Genomic DNA, 22450 nt, shown 5'->3' with positions numbered 1-22450 from the left:
ATGAAGCAGATGAGTCGCTCAGGGAGGGTTGTATTTGTACCCCGACCTCTTTTGTTGCAGAGATTGGTTACAGTTTTGGAGGACGGCATGTCCTCTGTGACATGTCCAATGTGGCGTTTTAGTTCTGGTGAAACATTCCTCACTGACCGACAAAGCCAGAGATGTGGAGACTGATACACCTAATGGTACAAATTTAGGGAATGTGTATGTTGGAGGAGCAGAAAGGGACCGATGATGATGATGGGGTAAGAATTAAAGCTGAGCCTTGATTAGCTTTGCAGCAGTGAAGTGATTAGTCAAACACAAGTCTCCGCAACAAGATGAACATTGGTGGATGTGAGAATGTATCCATTCAAGTAATGCTCAGGGCAATATCCAACATCAAACATATTGGACTCCGTCAAGGTCTGCAGTGCAGCCTTGTGTGTATAAATCTCTAAAATGATTGGAATTTCACAGCAGCTTGGAGTTGAGTTGAGTTTCATAAGGACGAGACGCCAGACTAAAGTCAACGAATCAACTTCTGACATGTTGTCACAGTAGGGATCAAGCAAACAAAGTTAGACTGGGAGTTATTTATGTCAGAGAAATCTTAATAGTTCAGCATACACTGATGTTTTAGACGTGGCTTTGATGCATTCCCGTACGCTTGTGCTCAAAGCCAGGTCTATATAAAGTTTTATGGGTTTAGCATGGAAGAACTCGACTGGCCTGCCCAGAGCCCTGACCCTCAACCCCCCTCAAAACTGAGTCAGGCATTGCCCAATCTCACACCCGGCATCTCTAATGTTTTTGACTGAATTGGAGCAAAGCCCTCCAGACGGGTTTAAAAGTCCTCTGGAAAGTCTTTTTCAAGGAGAGAGGAGTCAGAATAACAGCTTTCGAAAAAACTTTTGGTGACAAAATAACCTCTTGAAAGACACAGTGTCCTCTTTGAAACACTGCTAAGCAATAGATTATCGCTATAAAATTATGTCAGTTTAAGTTGGCAGCGAGTATGGCACTGCTTATGAGAACCACAAACCACACAGCGGTTTCGATTTAAGACGTGAAGAGTGGTAGAGCAACCTGCGACATAATCCAGCTGTTTTGAGTGGAAAGACTTCTCTAATGCTTTGGTGTAAGACAGAAAATTACGTACTCAAGTTGCGATCACATTTCGTTGTTGGCAGTCATGCAGCAACTTAACTCAATATGCTGCCTGCCTTGAGTCCACGAGACGAGGAGATGAAATCTCCCTATTTTCTGCATCAAACCCCTCTATGCTTAATATCACTACTTCAGTCTCCAGTGCTCCTGTTCTTATTCAAGTGTGTGGTGGAAAAAGTGAGCGTGACCATCTATCTTCAGTGACAGAAGTCAGGTTCATTTGCACGTAAGTTCGGTATTACTAAAAAATATGTATGTGAATGGGTTGCATCCAGGACAGTCCTGGTTTAAAGCTCCTCAATACGACTCTATACAAAGCAGCGACAACAGCCTGCGAGGAAACAAGGCACAAAGCAGGCTCAGCACATTAAACGGATTTCTTAATACTCAAACATGAGTATTCATATTTCAGCACTTTGTAAATCACCCACATGAAAGCACCATAATGCATGAGCCAAAGAACAACCAAAAAAACAAATAAGCTCAGCGCAATGAGCAATGCAAATATTCCACAGAGAGCCTCACAGCATAAATTAGGAGCCAGCAGACACCATGACAGTGTGACAGTGCCCAAAAAATGATTAACCAGACGTGTAAGATTGCAGTAAATTAGCCAGTAGTGTCATCCGATATTTTGCCAAGGACAGAAACAGAGAATGACACAAGCCACAAGCTGTTGAATAGTCTGACAGTAGACATGATGAATATGTGACAAACGATTGGATTTTATCCTTCAAGAAGATCTTCTTAATTGTTGGTGGCTGAAATGAGCACTAGCACAAGTACAAAACTTACAAGCAGCAGCTTAAAGGCATGGACACACTAAAGGGACATCAAAGGACTAGCGACAACAAAGGCCAACTGTGCCGTCGCCTTTGTCTGGACCTAAGAGAAACCAAGAGCCGGAAAGACTAAAGCCAGTAACCAGCTGGTACATTTGCTCTCTGGCTACATGAAAGGAAATAACTCTTCAGACCAGCAGGTGGCATTAGTCGGTATTCCTTAAGCTTGTCACATACTCAGCGAGAAACAAGAAGTTTGTTCTCGCTTTTAGGACTATGAGATCAAGAAAAAGGTATACCGATCTCTACCCAGGCGAGATTAGCGGTCACACTGTGAATATTAGCTCACAGAGTGGCCACTAGCATTTCCGCTTTTCCGCATTAACCACACCCACTTCCAAATTCTGACCAATCACAGAATAGTTACCGGACACGACACAAGAAAAAAGTTCTGCCCGGTTGATGTGCTGAGAACAAGTTGCGAGAACTCCCAAACAAGGAGCGAGAACAAACTTCTTGCTTCTCACAGAGTATGTAACAGCCTTAAAGTGGCAGCAGTCTCGTCGCTCACAATCCAAACGGCAAACAATGCATTCAACAGGTGCACACTTCTAGAGGCAGTCCCTTCTAATGGCTACTACAAGCAGGAAGAAGTTAAAACTTTGCTGAAGTTGTCAAGTCCTCCAACTTCATGAGAAGAAACTGAAGTTGAAAGCGAGGCAAACTTGCAACTCAAAGGGGAAACAAGAAGAGCTAGGAAGCTAGGAAGAGCCACAAACCATCTGCCACAGAGAGCTGGCTTCTCTTTAGTGATCACTTGGTGTGTGTTTATTCTACTGTATATGATCATGTAAGTCACCGCTCTGAATCAGATGAAAAGAAAACTATATATATTTCAATATTCTATACATATATATTAAATGTTAAATCACAAGAAAGAACATTTGCAGTGCCGAAAACTGCCATTTGGACTAATTAAAATCTAAAGACCTTGAAAACAAACTAGTGCAGTTCTCTCATGAGCTGCAACAAAGGGCTTTCATTTGGTTGTTCATCTTCTGGACTGATTCTCTCCACCGGAGCCCTCTGTGGTATTATCTTTGTTCTCAATTTAAAAAACAAAACAAAACAAAACAAAAAAAAAGGAAATGCCAGGAAAGCTGGTAGGAGTGCCTCGTTTCACTGCCGGGCAGCCAAGAGAGCAGATGGATCTGACAGACTGAAATACTTCAGATGTGACACACAACACTTGTTTTTTGGATATAGTCAACATGACCACTGGTTCTTGTCATGACATAGATCATAAACTGGTGTTTTTCACTGCTTCTGCTTCTATGACTTATTCCTGACATTTCTTCTGACGGCCTATAGGTGAAGGTTCTTTATGCGTTTTGCAGATGCAAAAGACGGATTGTATTCCGGCGGAGAATATGCAACCGGCCCTGCAGCCACAGGCGATAAGAGGAATTGGGCCAGCCATGCATTTGTCATAGTTCTAGTTTTATCCTCCCACAACCTGGATTTAAAATGAAACAATGGTGTTGAACTGCTGACTCACGTCCATGCATCCCATTTTAAGGCAACGCTGCGGGACAGTGATGTGAGCGGAGAAGATGCCATTTGTGTTTTTTTTTTTGTTCTTTCCATAGCCTAAAAGGTAGTAATCTGTGCTCAGTGCAAATGAGGTGTTTCATTCGCAAATTCAACCAAGCAAAAACAAGGAAGACTGCAAACAGTTGCAGATAAACAAGACAAAATTCAGTTCAGTATAAAGGCAAAGCAATCCTGGGTTTTAACCATGCACAGCACCAAAGTCTAATAATTCTGACCCAGTGATTTATTTTATTTTTTTAGTGGGCACAACTTAAAGGGGAACTCCGGCGCAAAATGAACCTGGGGTTAATAACACATGTGTACCGAGTTCGACCGTTCTCTGGTATTTGTTTTCATGCATTTGTTTTGTTAGTCAAATGTGACCAGTTTTCTTGCAAACCGCTAATTAGCGTATAGCGTTAGCCTTCGGGGCACACCTACACATAAAAAGAAATCGCTATTTCTATACCACTAACAAGCCTCACAATATCACCACACTTACACGGTAGCATAACTAGGGTCTCTACATGTAAACCGAACCATTGAGAACTTTGCAAGTATACAGGCAGTTTATTAAAAAAGGAACACAGTACCGTTCATATCTGGCTCGCATATCCAGGCGGGCGCCATCTTGGGGAAACTGAACTGTCTGTTGCCGGAAGAAAGCACTGAGAGCATAGAGAAGCACTGAACGAAGAGAGTTCAGTTTCCCCAAGATGGCGCCTGCCTGGATATGCGAGCCAGACGCGAACGGTACTGTATTCCTCTTTTAATAAACTGCCTGTATACTTGCAAAGTTCTCAGTGCTTCGGTTTACATGTATAGACCCTAGTTATGCTACCGTGTAAGTGTGGTGATATTGTGAGCCTTGTTAGTGGTATAGAAATAGCGATTTCTTTTTATGTGTAGGTGTGCCCCGAAGGCTAGCGTTATACGCTAAATAGTGGTTTGCAAGAAAACTGGTCACATTTGACTAACAAAACAAATGCATGAAAACAAATACCAGAGAACGGTCGAACTCGGTACACATGTGTTATTAACCCCAGGTTCATTTTGCGCCGGAGTTCACCTTTAAGTGGAAGTACTTTAACAGGAATAATCCATTCATGCACTAAATTAAAACCTCCAACAAATACATTCTCGAGCCTCCAACAACAGATATAATGAGAGATGAAAGAACACGGTCCGATAAGAATCAAATCAAACCGCCTTCTCAGATGGCACCAGAGAAATAACCCGTTTGTTTGCTAATGAATCATATGACAAATAATTAAATCTGCCAGTCTGCAGCAGTGCCCCGAAGTCACAAGAGGGAAAAAGTGAAGTACGTAAGTTCACTGGTATTACTAAATCAGCGGGTTAACATCTTTGAGGGGATCTGTGTGTGCTTTGAGAGCGATCAATTACTCGTCTGCTGCATCGATATCTTACTTTAAAAGAAAGCTGTTTTCATCCGTCTTTGAAGCAGCATGGGGTTTACTAAATGTCAGAATTTCAAAATCGATACCCGCACAAATTCTTTTTAATTATAGTGAAATGGTGTAAAGAGAATAGAGCTTGCTGTACTTTCCATTTGGCTACACCTGGGTGGTTAAAAAAAACAGGCTGGTCAAGTTTCTGGTTTGGCCGTAAAACACCAACACGTCGCGCTCCACGGCGCCGAACAAAGACACACACAGGCAGACTGGCGTAAAGAGGCAAACAAAAGCTGCATTAGCGGCCTTTTTTAAGCAATGAGTGCATCAGGAAAAAGCGAAGCACGTGCACAACGAGAATAACCGTGTTACACTCCCAGGGTGCTTTTAGAATATCACAAAAGAGAGATCTGAATGAGCCCACTTCCGAACACATCCGAAACCATCCTTACATGGGAAGTTTAATTTGGAGATTATACGACGTGCCGTTTGTCAGCTCCTCCACCTTTTCACCACCATTCAGAGATTGCCGTTTTGACACCACTGGATGCGACTTTGATTGATGACGCCTGTTTGCTCCGTTTTCTAAAGATAAACTGTGACTAACGTTCGCCGAGAAACCCGTATCATAAACGTACTTAAAGCATAGAGAGCCAAGAATAACAGAAGAATCTCAGGAACAAGGCCCGCACTATGGAGAACATATGACATGAAGCAACCGCCGACAGCCGTGACTAAACCCTGTCTGATTTATAAACGGTCTGAGGCTCACTAAGACAAACTGCCTGTGTGTTGACTGAATCAAATCGATTTACCATTCAATGATGGAAATTGGAAGACGCAGGGAAGCACTGGAGGGAGAGTTACAGAACTTGAGTGATGCAACTTGCAGACTTGCACTCGGGTTTTGAGCAACACAGGCAAAGACTTTCCAGCTGCTTTTGTTTGGGAGCCGCAGAGCTTAAAGAGAGAGGGAGAGGGAGCGAGAGAGAGGGGGAAAGCGAGTTTATGAAATCTCGCTGCATTAATAATGGCCCTGTTGGTGCATGTGTGTGTGAATGAAAGCGCGACGGGAACACGGTGATCCATTTTTGTGAAGTTTGTAATGCTGCATTTACACATGAAAGAGAAATGCACCGATAAGCGCCGAACTGCACGACATCCCCGCAGCACAATCCTGATATGGGATTAAATATTTAACTTTAAGAAGAGGCGACTGGGGGACAAAAAAAAAAAAAGAACACATCAGTCCTGTCTTGCTTTAAGTTTTGTTCGAAACATTTCATCTGAACAGAAGCAGATTTATGTTACAAATCATGGCAATTTAACCGATATCATCAACTATTATTAAGCAATTATTCCCGGTTCATGTGACAAGGATGCATTTATTCTTTCTGCAAGAATGCTGATGATATATTTACAACAATAATTCCTAGCGTCACACAAAGTCTTGTGAAGAAACTGTTACTATGGGCATTCAATATCCCTGTCGCTATAGTAACCAGTGTCACAGTGACATGATACTAGGATCCCTATGAGGGGATGCTGGTCTCAAAGAAGGTGGCAAGCCAGGAAAAGTGAAAGACACACAGGCTAAGGTGAAGAAAAGGAAACACAGAGTCTCTTGTGAAATCCTCAATGAGTGGTATCCCCTGTGTGCCAATCAGCCGGTGACCTTAAAGGACGTCTCATTTTAGCCTTTCGTTTTGCATTTCTGTGCTTTTTGAAGCATGAGATGGAAGTGAGAGTTAAAGAAGCAATGAGGAAACTGCAGTAAAGTGATGTCGATCAAAAGCTGACGAACACCCGTCACTTGTTTTAACCGAAATGGTCCTCTTGTGATCAAATCTATTTTTTGAGTGAATATTTTCCACCAAAAATATGTTCTGTACGTGTGATTCTCACATCCTTCGCACAAACGTTTTTTTCTGATGCAAAAAATTAACACACGCACACAAAAAAAAAGATCTGTTAAACCCAATGAATATTTTATTTTGAAATGACTTTTAAAAAAGGATTTAATTCAAGGAACTGGCAGGTTTTCAGCAAACGATGCAAAAATATTCACATATTCACAAAAACAGCTGCAAAATTGCTTTTTTTAAATTTTATTTGATTTTTTATAATGCAGGCTTGTCAGCTGTGGGTTGTAATTACACCCATCCACGCACATCCACGCAGTTTTATGTTCACGGATCAAAAATAAAATTCAACCAAATTCTATCGAGCATTGCTCCTTTCACACACGATCACATTCGCATACGTTTTTCAAGAATAATTTAGTTTCCAAAATATACATAATTTTAAAAAAGCGCAAAGGAATGGTTCGATATTACGTATCTGTTTAATCAATGTGAAATAAAGAATTGTTACATACTGTTTAATGAGATAGAATATGTTAAATCAGAGCCAGGTAAATCTTTATGTTAAGGTCCGCAGACACCGTCATAGTTAGCTAACTGATTTCAGACTGGTATCGATCTTCTCATCTCAGCTTTCAGTAAGAAAACAAACAAGCAAATGTATTTGCCTGAAGCGTAAATTAACACAATGAACCCTTATGAACAGAAAAGGGGTTATGTTGTTCTTGTTGCTTGGTTGCCATTTAAAGTCAAACTAAAACAGAGGAATCTGAAAATCAGGACAATTGTGAATGCAGTGTCAAATGAAACTTTTGTTATCCTCTATACATATATAGTGAATTTTAAATCACAAGAAAGAACATTTGCAGTGCCGAAAACTGCCATTTGGACTAATTAAAATTGAAAACAAACTAGTGCAGTTCTCTCATGAGCTGCAACAAAGGGCTTTCATTTGGTTGTTCATCTTCTGGACTGATTGTCTCCACCGGAGCCCTCTGTGGTATTATTTTGTCTGCCTCTGTTCTTAATTTATCTTAGTAGCATCAGCATCTGTTTCTGTATTTTTATTCTTGCTTATTTCCTATTGCTTTGTTTGTATGCTTCCCTCCCTCCCTTGCAGATGACCGGGCTAAATAAACACTTTCACAGCACAGTTCAGTCACACGTTCAACCTCATTCAACATTTAATCACCCACCTGTTAAACAGCTTTACATTATCATAAATACATGAACACAGTCTGAATAAATGACATGTTGATTTGTGGTTTTGTTGAAATTTGATTTGTAAAGCGAAAGCAGTGACACTAAGACACTATTTGATGAATTCCCAAGGGTTTTGGCAATGTATCCACAGACTCCCCTCGCTTTTCCTCTTCTAGTATCACCACATCAGTTTTCCACTTTTCCCAAATACAAACCAGCGCTGAAGACAACAATCGTCGTCGTGTCCACATGCTGTTGGCTGAATTCAGCTCAAAGCAGTAGCTTCGCTGAGCCACTGCCGTTGTCAAACAGGGTCTACACATTGTTTGGACAGCCAAGGACAATGTAGGCCATTAAAACAATGAGCTAAATGAGGCTAAAAACCAGTGTGGCACTTTTCCATTGCACAAAATCATGCATGATTCAATGTTGGTGTTGAAATATTGATCAAAGCAGGTTATTTAGGCTTGTAAGAGTTATGTTTCAGGGCAAAACTTCCAGGTGCTGTTTTTTTTTTTTTTTTTGGATTCATTGCTTGTCTACAGTATATTTACTATATCTAATCAGTGTTTCTACAGTTCATCACGTTGGTGTGTGTCCTCCAGCCAGTATTTGTAGACAGCCATGGGATCTATATTCCAGTGCTTGTGGAAGGAGATTGCCTGCTGCAAGGAGATCAATGTCTCAGAGTAGTCATCCGGTCGGGCCTATAATATCAAAAACAAGCCCATATATGTGTCTGCAAAATGATTCAAGTTTCACTTTTTCAGGAGAATCCCACTGCGACAAACAATTTGTCCTTTGCCCGCGGGGTAGCACAGCTCAATATTCTGTTGTAATAACCTGCATAGCCCGCAGGCTTTCGTTCTGTCTTTAAACCACCTACATTTAGAGAAAGCAAACATGAAGAAGGCGTCCTGCTGAGCATCATCTGAAACTGGATAAAGGTTAATCTCTTAGATAGTTCTCCAAACATCTAAATCTGTCTGATATCAGCCCCTCTGAAACCTTAAATCTGGCCCACATCAACACTTGGGGCACTTTGGTCTTATTTAGTGTTATTCCTTGCTCGCCTCAGTGCAAGCAGGGCAACAGATGGCTTTGTAAAATGAGCAAAGACGCAGACACAAACCAGGTGAAAGTCTCATAGAGGATGTCCCACAAACTAAGTAGCTAATAGATTATTATTTGGAATTTACCGCAAAGAAAAAAGAAACATAAGCAGAGAAGTTTGTCCTGTTTTTTCCAGTATATATTTTATGACTTTTCTGCTGCATATCAAACTCCTCGTAGGAAATTAAAGGAAACTCTGGCAGCTGTAATATAAATACAGTGGTGAACAATGAGTCCTTCTGGTCTTGCTCTTTTAAAGTATATCTAAATGTTTAGGGCGTAACGGGCACAAGTGCAGTTAAGGGAGTTTGTCACAATCATGTTAAGAGCGCATACTTGTGTGTGTGTTGTTCTCTACCTGGTGAAACAGTGGACTGTGTGTGATGGGAACACGGAGGGAAGTGAAACACCTGCCCAGCACCATGTCATCAGGGGCATCATCAGTGTAGCAGCTGCAACCACTAGACAGCAGCCTGGACACCGCTCTCCTACTGAGCACCATCCTAAAAACACACACACATATACACTCATCAGGTATCCCAAACAATTGTGATTCATCAGAGAATGGACATGGGCCTTCTGAGGGTGTCCTGTGGTGTCTGGCAACAGGATGTTGTTAGTGGGGGCCTTTGGGTCCTATGGGTTGAGGGGAGGGGCCTCTGTGGATCATTCCACAGATACTCGATCAATTTGACATCTAGTGAATTTGAAGGCCAGATCAACACCTTGTGCTCCTAAACCGTTTTTGTGTGTGTGCTAGTGGTTGTACCGACTAGTCCACTAGTTGACTTTACTGCTGTGCCATGACGCACTAAGCAAGAAGTTGACTAGTTGCCGATCACGTGACAATAACAACTGTGAGAAGACAGTTGAGGAGCCCAGTGGTTCATTGCTTCACCTAGCAACAGCTCATCAAGTGTGTGGAAATACTTCACTAAAGATGAAGCCCCTTCGACCGTGACATTCAAAATATGTAAGTCAGTCCTGAATCTGAAAAGGCATCCGCTAACGCTAGCAGAGGAACGGTCCAAATCCTCTCAACAACAGTCAATTAACAACTTCAGTAACATATAAAATTTTGCCCACAAGAAAAATGCTTTGCATCTGGGGGTTACAAGAGGACCAAAACTGTCGTTTCTGTAAAACTGAAATTGAAGATATTTTGCATCTTTTTTGGTTTTGTCCACATGTGGCTATGTTTTGGATGACCCTGGAAAAATGGTTAGCTTTAAACTCCCTTGTATTTTCAATGTGCCCTCAAACAATCATCTTTGGTGAATTAAGAAATGGATGTCCAAGTGTTTTAAATACAGTTATTTTACTGGGTAAGAGATTTATTTTTGAATTGAAAGGAAAAGAATTTTTGACATTGTTTAATTTTCTCTCCCTTTTGAAACATTATTTTAAGTTAGAGGGTATTATCGCAAATAGACAGCAAAAGACCAAGGAGTATGAAAGAAAATGGTATGCACTAAGGCCTAGTTTAAAAGACTGAGGATAATGAATTGTGTCCCTTTTTGTGTGTGTATTTTCCTTTTGTGTTCTTGTGTTCTGTATTTATTGTTTCAATGTAATTAAAAAAAAAAAAAAACAACTTCAGTAACAGAGATAAGGCTCCTGCACATCAACAGTTTGTTGGTGAATTTCACTGTATAAAGTTATTAGACCATAAGCTGCTATACACGGTAAAGGTTTGGAAGATATACTGCTTTTTTTTATCCCGGGACGCTGTGAAGTACTATTAAACGCTATTGACGGTGACGATTTATATAGGCTAAACATATCTGCAGTGCATAGTATTGATAAGGTCATGTGTTTATGATCACTTCTGTTGTGTTCCATTAGTTGACATTGTTGCTGTGGTTGTAGAGCGTTTTTTTCTTGCTGAGCAAGAGCCACATATTAGAAGACGGTGTTTATGGTGTTGACGTGGTCTACAGCCAACAGTAGTTTGTGTTCAAGCTTCAGTTACCTTGCAGAAAAGCCTACATAGCTTCTTTTGTGTGAGATGCTACAATATGTATTCAGGTCAAGAATATAGATTTCATTGCTGCAAAGCATTACTTTCTACTGTGCTTTTATGTGTGACGTCATCGACTAGTAGACTTTAAAAAATCGGAAGTCGTTCAACCCCTAGTGTTCTGGGGATGGCTGCTGCCATCAAGTGTCATTGCTGTGGGACGGGGGTGCCTGGTCTGATCTAGGTGGGTGCTTCATGTCAAAGTAACATCCACATGAATGCCAGGTACAAAAGTTTCCCAGACGAACATTGTCATAAGTTGGTCAATGTTATTAACTTCTCCTGTCAGTGGACGATCGATCTATAGTTCTCCAAACATCTAAACCTGTTTGATATCATCATGTGTCAACCCCTCTGAAACCTCTGTGCAATGGGTTATTTGTCGTTCTGAAGAAAAGTTTTCCGTAATTCAGTATATTTCATTCAATATTGGTATGAAAGGTCACATACAAAGTAAAGCTTTTTCATTTGCTTTCCTGTTTCACTGTTAAAAACTTCCATAGGAGCTTCACTCCCACTTTAACAAGTTGCGGGTTCAGATAAAGCAGTAGTTGCCTCAGATAGAGCCATAATCCAATGTGGAATTAAAGTGCAATGTCACTTAACTGATAGATGCTGATTCCAAAAAAATATTTTCTCAAAGTGACCAATTCATTTCTCTCTAGAAGAACTACATTGTTTTCATTTAGTCATGGTGGTTTCAGTTGATAAATTCAGGCATTGTCATTAAGTCTGCCAGTGGATATTTTGATGAAATTTGGTATTTCTCTGACACACCCTGTCTCAGACTTTCAGAGCTTCTTTTTTTTAGAATGAGCAATCATCTTACCAGATACATGTTTGCGGTTGAGCTGAATCACAGAGTACCTCAGAAATGATGGTTAACTTCCAACCACTCTAAAGGGTTTCAACATTTTCGCGTTCTATCTGAACACATTAACAGCGACAGCGCAACCGTATTCCCTTCACCCCGCAACCTCACCCTCCTCCTCCCGTGGTGTAGCTGTATCCGTTCTGAGCCAAGCCGTAGCCGTATCTCTCCCCGAGGCTCACTGCTTCCTTTGGGTCGTAGCAACGCAGCAGACGCCGCAACCGGGGCAAACTGTACACAGGCAGATGATCAGATGTCAGCATCCAACAGGAAAAAAAAAGGCACACTTTTATAGACCAAATTGGTTTATGAACATGAGCAGAGGTGAGCAAGTGAAGGCACCTGTGTGAGCGTCTGCAGCAACCTTTTCATAAATAACAAGAAGAAACGTGAAGAAATTACCATTTAAATGTTCTTCATTCACTCTGAGGTGAGGAGTACAGGAAATTACATTTAAATGTATTGAAAAACTATGTTTAGTCAGGTGTATTAGTTAAGACTTTTTCTTATTTTCATTCATGCGATGCACCAGCAGCACACATTTCAACCTCACGATGTAAGTCAAGGGCATATTTAATTTCCGGTTTGTTTCATAGGTGCTATGCTTATGCAGTGGGCTAAACTAGCAGTGGGTAAAACAAAAACGGTTTTAAGTTACCTGATGAGAGTATCATCATCAACAATGAGCAGCCAGTCGGTCTTTGGCACAGCGCCACTCATGAACCGCCTCAGGATGGCAAATGTCTTCCCACAGTGTCCTTCAGGAGTAAAACACGCAGACAAAAAACTCTATTCGAGCAGCGGATCTGTGGTCATACTCAGGCATGCAAACTGGTCAGGGGTCAAAAAGGTGAGAAGAGTGTGAAGAGGGAAATGGCCACGAACACCCCCCCCCCCCCCCCCCCCTTGGTAAACAGAGATTTACAAAGACAACAGACTACAAATTCACTAATTTTTACCAAAAAAAAAACTTTTGAAACTGTTTTTCCTCGGGCCTGAAGGGCATATTTCACTGCCGGGCCTTTATTTTACTCAAGCACATCGCGGTCCAGGCCTTTATTGGAAGGAGGCCAGAATTAGAGGCAGGCCTTAATTTCTATTTGAGCAAAACGAACTACGAGTAGAATGAATAAAAACAAGATTTTGTGTCTATTTGAACCTATAAAATACTAGGTTCATTTATTGAAAACGTACCGTTACCATAACATGGTATGCATACAGAATATTAACAACAAATGAGCGGCGCGACGCGGTCGGAGCGCACTGAGGACAGTGAGTCCGCTGCCGGTCGGCAGTCGCGCCGGGAGCGAGTGGGACCCGTCCCTCCCCGCACGGAGAGAGGGCGCAGTGAGCACTGATTCCACGACCCCAGGGACCCCAAGTGAGATGCGGGGGGTCGCTGTAAAGCTCGCGGCCGGAGCCGACGAGCCACCTTCGCCCCGAGCACTTCCAGGTCGACCCAGAGCCGGTCGCGGCGCACCGCCACGGAGGAAATGCGCCCGGCGGGGGCCGGCCGACGCCGGGGAGAGGTCCCGCTGAGGGGATCCTCCCACACCGTGCCGCCGAAACCCTGACCCGCCGAGATGACCGGCCTTTATTTACCTCCGCTGACAGCGAGACCGGCAAATGTTGGAGACCCGGCCGCTAATGGAATACAGGCCAATATTAGAGGATTTACGGTATATAGAACATTATATTATTATATTATTAAAATATATTAAAATAAAAGTCAACGAGTAGGCTACCCCCCCCCCCCCCCCCCCCCCCCCCCAAATATTTTCTCCTCGGATTTGCACGAATCACATAAGTCACCCAATTTGGATTGAAAACGGCGAATTTCGCCGAAAGGTGAGGAGTTTGCATGCCTGCATACTGAAAAGACGGAGTATAAACACGGCTGGTTTTCTCATGCAACCATTCTTTGTTTTCTATCAGCCAGCGGAGAGCTTGTTACGAGTCAAGAGAAGGGCCATCTGATAGTCTGATGGTGAGAAATGTGTATTCAGCTGGCTCTGATTCATGATCATAAGCTGTTAGATTCACACAAACTTTCTCACAAAAGCATGATCTGAGAAAGATTGTTTGAAAAGTCAATAAACAGTACAGTACAAAGATATACACATGAAGATAGGAGGAGGCAGAGGCATCGCTTTTGCTTTTATTCCCCTGAGCATGCAACTAATGAGGTGCTTTAACAAAATGGATAAAAGTACACAGGATGTCAAACTACAAAGAAAAAGATGCTCTTCGCTAGTTGTGAGCACAGGTGGGTACACCTCCCGGGCATTTCTGCCTGGTTCATCTCCAACTGTGCCACTGTGTCGACTGCAATATTGTTAGCCAGGAGCCTTCACTGATGTTTTGCTCCTTTAATCCGAACTTCACGAGGTGGCGTAGCGGCATTACAAACGTATGTCTACCACCCCCTGCAGCCAGCCCCATGCTTTCTCTTTGCTTTTTCTCGAGGCAGAAGCTCCCTTAATTTTTATTTTTTTGCACTGCAAGTTTTTTGAAAGCCTGTCTCAGCTTAGAGCTTGTGATCAGAAGACACTTCAGGAGCCGCTGGGTGAATGTTCCCGTTCCCGAATGTCCTCCTCTGAAGCAAAACAGAGGTGAAAACTGCTAGGAGTATTATATGTGGGCCCTGAAAAAGTAGCTTGGCCTTGTATGGTGCATCCTCCACATAACAGGTTGTTCAGCTTGCCGGTCACAGCTCTTCTCTTACATGCTGTTCCTTGTCTGAAACCAGACGTGCCATCTCCTGGTCCTTCAGTTGACTGATGGCCTCGTCTCCTCTGTATGTCTCATTCCACTTGAGTCATGTGGAAACTTGGGCTTTGACAGACAGGTCAGGTCCCACAGGTTGGTCGGCCAAAAAAGGGATGTTCTTGCTGTCTACAGGGAAAGTGATGTTGTCATTCCTGACTCCTTTCCAAGTTGAAAGAGATTGTGGGATTTGGCAGATTTTTACTTTCATCGAGGCAGCAGCTACTCAAGACTTTTCAGCAGACTGGGAGTTGATGCTTCTGTCTGAAGGACGGCGGTGACGTCTTTCAACTGAGCTCCGTAAGGGTTGGAGTTGTTGACCTGACTCCTTAGACCATCTGTCCTCCACCAATTAGGAAGATCTCCAACGCTGCAGTTAAAGGATAGGAGTGAACTGCTATCTTTTTGTCCAGCAGATGCCAGGAAATTGAGATCTCCTGGAAGACCTGGAAATTGTTAAAGTAATTTGGGACTAAACTGGATCCACAACGGCATTTGGAAGAAGCTGAGAGTAAAAGTGATGAGCTGGAGAGGGGCAGACATATGGGCATTCCTGGGATGCAGCCAAATTGTGCGGAAGTTATATTTACTTGGCTGTCTGGATTTCTTCCCAGTTCATGGACAAGTGCACGGGGAAAAAGAAAAGTATAAGAGAGTGCGGGGAAATACAAAAAAGTCAGGACAGAGCATGTTATAGGAAGAATAATAGAATGAACAAGAGGAAGAGATGGGGGTGTGGTTGACACTGTATCAGATCCCTGTTGTGTGAATGGACTTCAAAATGCATGAGACAGAGTGACACAGACACATCTGTGATGTAATCAAGGGCGTCTCAGATAAGAATAAAATCAATACCAAGATAAAACTGGTGTCCCTCCCATTGTACCTGAAGCTGTTTTTTAGTGCAGTTATTGTTTTTTTCGCCCAAGTGCCTATTACAATCAAGTGTCATCTCTTCACTGGAAAGAGAAATTGCTTTGCAGTTACTGAAGTGATTTTGTTGGACTCCCTCGTCTTTTGAGTTGTTTGTCCATACACTGTGGTGCGCTTCAGAAGGTGCATGAGGACAAAAGTTACAAGCGTTATACCTCAGTCCTCGAGAGGTAAAATGACTTTCTATTTCCTGTGAGTTCACATTAGGAGCCATGCTTCTTTCAGATTGTCGAAAAGCTTTGGAAACCATCCTCCATATAACCTCACCACGTCAGATTAGGACATCAGATTAGAGCGACAAACCACTATCTGACAGACTGGGATATTTTATGTTCTGTCTGCCGAGCTGAGTAGCAGAAACACAGGAACCGGCTGCTTAAACTTCTTCTGTTCGTTTTTCATTCTCAACACGTTTGTCACTTTTCATGTCAGCAACTGAGCGCAATAAAATGAATGCCTTCCTAACAACCCACATTTAAAGGATCTCACCACCCACTGCAGTGTGCCAGTTTTTCACTTCCCTTCTCTTGCCACTGTCAGATTTGTTCCTGTCCACACAAATCTCCTGAGATCCAATGGGAGTATTTTCTTAAGTTGTGTCTCTGTGAAACACACAAAACCGCACTGGCTGTAATATGCTGCATGATTTCGCACTAGGGCCTTTAGATCATCCATCTTATTGTTCAGCTCACACTGCCCGTCCTGATAGAAGGGATGTACGGCTTATATCTCTTCTTCTCCATCAATCTCTGTGATCTGTACCCAGCTCTTTCCCCTCATCGTTTTATTACACCTCTCGATCTTCTCCGTCTCCTCCTCTGAATTTTGCAGGAACAGTTTTTCTGGTCCCTAGTCTGGCTGGCTTCAGAGTGGTCATCTGGTCTTCTGTGTGAACGATGCGAGCGTTGAGTTGTTGAATAAAATGGTCACAATATGGCAGAAAACAGAAAGTTTCCCACTCAGCATGTCAAGGGACAAAGCTGACCTACGCAACCATGCATACATTCATGTCAGCATTTGCAGGTCTCCTCAAGCTACACATCACCTATAGGTGATTTGTCTGCTACCGTCCACCAACCCATTTTCAATCTGCCTCTTGTGGCCAGTGTCACCATAGCTACAGGCGGCCCAATGTCCTTTTAGGGCCAGTTCAGACCTTGCATTAAAACCCAATCTGGCCGATCCGATCACGTTTTAGACAGGTGTGGACACCCCCGAGATGTAGTGAGATTGTATTTTAGAGATCCGATCTCTGACCACATTTGGAGTTGGTCTGGGTCGCCATGTGTCCAGATTCCTTTGGTAGTGTGAACACAATGCTTCCTGAGAATTTATAAATGAAAGTGTTTAATATGAGAACATGTGTGTGATTCTGTGTTAATTACTGATCTAGTCATGTTGATGTATGAGGAGAAGCGTGTTACGTATTTTCACAATCACTGATGTCTTTGTTTAACTTTATTACTGGACATTACGGTGTGTAAGGAAACTTCCAGGGTTGGCGTTATAATCTGAATTTTGTGCACGTCTAACTAAAGTCAGGGCAAAGATCAATAAATAATAACTTTACACCAAGGGTGTCAGCGCTGTTCTGGGTTCTGAAGCAGCAGTAGAGATCCATTAGACAACCGCTGCTGTACCAAAAAGGTGGTCACTTGCGATCGGATAGCCCAGATTGGATCTTAATGCAAGGTCTGAACCTGCCCATAATCTACAATTTCTTTCCCAGCTCTTTTCGGATCCCCATATTGCCCCCTAGATCTGAAAGTCAGTAATCAGTAAACATTGCTGCTGATAAACTCACCTCTCTCGGTATTGGGCAATCCCAGACTGATTGTAGGTATGGAGGGATCAGTGATATCGCTGTAATACTCTAAAAACCCAGCGTCTTTCTCCCAGGTTGCCTTCACGACTGGTACTGCCAGGGCAAAAGGGAGAAAGGTATAAAGAGACATGAGTGGGGATTCAAATTTAAGCTCAAACAACATCATCTCTGTGCCGTACAGAGCTGTGGTTACTGAATCACAGCTTGATAACTGCCAGATCTTCTAATTAAAAATGTCTACCGCTTCCAGCCAGAAGAGAGGAAAAAAAATATTCCAAATATTCTTCAACCAAGACACTGGATAACTACATGATCCGTCGCTGCAGTTTGAGCTAGACACTGTAGCTACAAAATAGTTATTCCCAATTACAGCTTAATCAAACTTAATTAAATCTGATCGAAGACAAGTGGGACAAACTTTGTATTCATTTATTCTGAAACGCATCCTTTAATTAATCAGTTGTACAGAGCACACGGTGACACCTTGCTATGCAATTCTAATAACCTGAATTTAATGTAACAGCCAAATCACCGAAAATTTAATCACACACTGTTCTTTCCACTTTTCATTATGTTCATTGCTTAAACAAAAAAATAAATAAATAAATAACTGGTCCCTAACTGCCGGCTCATTTTGACCTTAAAGCAGACATCAGTGTTTTGGATAATTACACAAACCATTGCAATTTCAGCAGACAGTCTAGATGAGCCTGTGAATTTAAACAGGTAGTTTTTACCTGACAGGTTAACTAGGACTGAATGACAAGCAGACTGTTTAGCAAGTAGACGGTGAAAAAGGCAGTGAAAAATATAAGCAGTGTAGTAAAACTTTTGCAGCTAAATGTCCTGCAATCTCCATTTTAATTTTATTCTCATAATCATCTCCCTCTCTCTTTATAGAGATCGTGGTGGCAACCAACAACATCAGAGGGTGCTTTTACAGTTTACACTAGATGACAATGAGGTAAGAGGAGGAGAAAGTGTATATAAATGTGAATTATTTTCTATTATTTGACAAGAATAGTTGAGTTACACTTCAGATCTACATCAGTAAAAATGTGTTTAATTTTTGAGCTCATTTTACTAATAATACTGCTAATTATCAGCTTAAGTAGGAGCATAAATCCATAAAATTAATTAATTTCACATTAATGGATTCATGCTTTTCAAATGCAGGTTCTCCCACCACAGCATTTCATAATACGTTTTAATGAGTAATTCAATGAGTGATACACTCACTTCGCGCTGAGTGGAATTTTTGGCAGGTTTTCACTGCAACAAATACATCGTTCTTCGACACTGGATCCCCCTAGAGAAGAGGAGAAGAGAAAGAGTATAAACTGTGACTGTAAAGGGTTGCATTTCAACAGGAGTGTACTACTGGATGAAATAGGCAGTTTGGTTTGAACTACATTTGATCTTCTCACACCGCTGATGAATTCCAAATACAGGCTGCTCAAAAATAGTCATGGTCAAGTCATAAATTAAATCATGTTCTGTCATAAGAAAGAATATGTGCTTCATGATGTATGAGCTCCAAACATAAGATCTACCTAGCTTTACTAAACATAAATCTTGCTTTCATATTTAAGAAGAGCAAAAATCAAGATTTTATGTATCAGTCAAGTTTGTCAGACGATCACTGTGAGCCCACTTCCTTTGTTAGCCTTGTGTCATTTATTCTGAAAAGCATCCGTTTGTATTTGCCCTGTTCCAAGTCAACAAACAAATGCTGCAGTCATCTTTCATCCCACAGTGCGGGGGACTGTCTACTCGGTTTCCGATTAGCCTCCAGTCTGACTCAGCTCAGTCATCCTTGCAGTCCCATAGGATCTTTCTATTAGTATTCCTGTACAACAGGCCTTGGCTGTGGCACAATGCTTAATGTGCTCACTGTTATAGATTTATAACTCAGCTGGACAGCTGAGTTATAAATCTATAACATTTAATGTACAATATTTAATGTTGTCAAATGTAGTTAAAAGTCGAATGTGGTTAAATGTGGTTAAAAGTGACTATTCCACACTAGAAGGATGACTAAACAATGTGCTCAGCTGACAACTGAAAACAAACAAACAGCATAAAATTTTGTGGAAAACACTGCGATGATCTGAGGCAATTATTGGAGACAGTTTAACAATTACAAGCCTCAAAACATACTCTTGCCGGTGTGAGTTGTACATCTAGAGTCCAGAAATACCATCACTCACTTTTAAGCTATTGATTAAAAAAATAATCTGAAATGAGGAAATGTCATTGTAATTTCATTCAGTGGTCACTTACACCCATACTCAAATACACAATTTAATGGTCATGTGCGTTCACCCAAACACACAAGAACTTAGATTTGATTATACATACACAGTTGGGCATGTAGTTCGTAAATGTGGTAGCACAGTTGTCTTTCGGCTCAGTGCAAAACTCTGGAACTGCTGTCAGCTGTGGACCATTTCCTTCCTCCCAAATATACAAAGCAACCTAAACAAGGACAAACATGAAGACAAACATGAGCTTTGCGGAATACCAGCTGTAGCTGTGAATCACAATATTTGACTTTTCTGAAGTTAAAGAAAGCTCAACTTTTACAAAAACTAAGAAGTTGCAAAAATACAGTTACATCTCTTACACACTGAGATAAAGTGCTGACATTAGTGCTACAATGACGCGTTGAACGAATCATCAGAAGTGTAGGAATTCTTTAAACAGAGACATGATAAAATTCAGATTCAGAAAAATGTATTTGTCCCCATGGGACAATTTAAGGCACAAGTGAGCAGCATGATCTGTACAAGACACTTTTAAGGAACAAAAAAACAAAAAAATAGAAATACAAAGTATATACAAAAAAAACTATGCCATAAATGTATTAACTATCCAAACTGCCCATGGACAGTAATCAGTAAACAGTGGAAATACTTTGTTCGGAATGGACTTTGTGAAAATGAAAAGGCCTACTAGGGCAGCACAATCACTACACAACAACATTTCTACAGAGACAATCCCCCAGCTTTGAGACCTCCGAACAAGACAGCAGTGTCAGTATTTGGACTGGTGACTTTTGTCAGATGCTTGATTGGTAGTCAGTGCCTGGGTGTAGCAGTTGTGTCCTCATCATTGTTTTTCAGACAAGAACTGAACAAACACTCCCTAGAGAAGATGCTAATGGATACTGCAGCAGTACTGCTCTCCGGTGCATTTGTAAGTTGTGAGCAGCTTGTTTATGCACACACACTCAGCTCCAAGCCAATGTGGTACAGGTGCATTTCCACTTACAATCAGCACAAATGAAGTTGAAATCATACTCAACACAGCGCATGCTAATTATTGGCAGAATGTAGTAAACAACATATTTCCTGATTAAATGACTTCTTAATTACTATATTTCGTGAGAAAATGTATAAAAGGCTGACGCTAGAACTTGTAGTTATTATTTATTTAGCAAAAGGATTTATTGACAATTTAAATCCAAACAAATTAATGGATGGAAGAAATAATCATTTGTTGCAGCCCTGACTGTTAAACTTATGGTCAATAATGTGGTATAGAATCCACACACACACAAGTTTTTATGGCTATCTTTGTGAGGACATCCATTGACGTAATGCATTCCTAGCCCCTAACCCGGACCTTCTCAATGGCGAACCCTAACCCTTACACCAGTCCTAACCATAACCTAATTAAAACCTTTACCCTTAAACCAAGTCTCAACTCTCAAAAAGCCTTACAAAGTAGTGAGGACAGCCAAAATGTCCTCACTTTGCACAAATGTCCTCATTTGGATAAAACTTAAACTGGTCCCCAGAAAGATAGCTGTACAAAAACACACACACACAGCTGAATCCACATACATTCACTTAAATGGCAAATGATTTAAGTTCTCCAAGTTTTCTCTAAGACATTTAAGAATTTCCAATGCACAGCTCAAAGTTTAAGACTCACGTTATGCATTTCAATGATACCAGTTCTTCTCAGTTTAATGAAAGGAAGAGTAACGGTGTGAATTCATGTCTGTAAATAAAAATACAACTTTACTTTGACCTTGAGTTTACTCTAATGTTAAGACAAACCTTCAAACACTAAACATGAGAAAAAAACACACAAAAAAAACGCACATAATCCTGTGCTTTTTAAAGAATGAATTGCTGCTTGTGCTGCAAAGGAGTGTAACTGACTCCTCATGCATATTCAGCCCCCTCTTGACGCACACTCACACTCACACTCACACACATACACGTAAATGTTTAGCATTGATAACATAATAACAGATCTATCAACAGCTGTAGGCAGAAAAAGCTGCAGGGAGTCAGGAGAGCTTTTCAGCTAAAGACTAGTCAGTCGCCAGGGGAAAACTGTCTGTCATTATAAAATATCCAAGCATTTCTGCTCAGCAGGCAGCCCGTAAGATGACACGGATGTCAAGTTTCACAGCAGATGTGCCGGCAAAAAGTAGAACTGAACCAAAAACACTGATTAACTGCAATTATCTTGTTATAGTGATAGACAGGAGATGAAAGATGACAAGGATTCACTGGAAATTGTTTCAAAGTACCTCATGTTTTAAGTCGATGGTAAAATCTGACTTGAGATTCTCGTGTGGGATCCGCTCAGCCAGTCTGAAACACATGAGAGTCAAAGAAAGAGAGGAAAAATTGTGAACTTTCCAATATCATATAGGAGCGTCCATTAGCAAGTTGTAGAAGTCTTATCAAAATTTATGTTTTCTGTCATTACGGTGGTGTGATGGTGCAGTCATTGGAAGATTCAGGTGATTTAAAAACTGTTTACAAGATCTTTACAACAAAACTAGATATGAACTTAAGTGACGTCCCATTCTTAATCCATAAAATTTAATATGACGTTGGCCCACCTTTTGCAGCTATAACAACTTCAACTCTTCTGGGAAGGCTTTCCACAAGGT

The 22450-nt window shown here is 41.4% G+C and overlaps 1 protein-coding gene across 1 annotated transcript in view; it reads right to left on the bottom strand.

Moving 5' to 3' along the window:
- Positions 1-7165: 7165 nt before the first annotated feature.
- Positions 7166-22450, bottom strand: part of b3glctb (beta 3-glucosyltransferase b) — a 32640-nt gene continuing 17355 nt past the window's right edge. The window contains exons 8-15 of the mRNA XM_084565393.1: positions 22082-22145; positions 19894-20010; positions 18772-18841; positions 17512-17625; positions 12667-12766; positions 12120-12239; positions 9476-9620; positions 7166-8711 (exon numbers count right to left, since the gene is read on the bottom strand). Of these exons, the coding sequence (XP_084421519.1) occupies positions 8577-8711; positions 9476-9620; positions 12120-12239; positions 12667-12766; positions 17512-17625; positions 18772-18841; positions 19894-20010; positions 22082-22145 (865 nt within the window). The 3' untranslated portion in view covers positions 7166-8576. The remainder of the gene's footprint in view (positions 8712-9475; positions 9621-12119; positions 12240-12666; positions 12767-17511; positions 17626-18771; positions 18842-19893; positions 20011-22081; positions 22146-22450) is intronic.

Source organism: Chelon labrosus, assembly GCF_963514085.1.
Source record: "Chelon labrosus genome assembly, chromosome: 17".
Classification (NCBI taxonomy): domain Eukaryota; kingdom Metazoa; phylum Chordata; class Actinopteri; order Mugiliformes; family Mugilidae; genus Chelon; species Chelon labrosus.
Note: the sequence above shows the minus strand (reverse complement) of the source record. Positions and strands in the feature narration are given on the sequence as shown.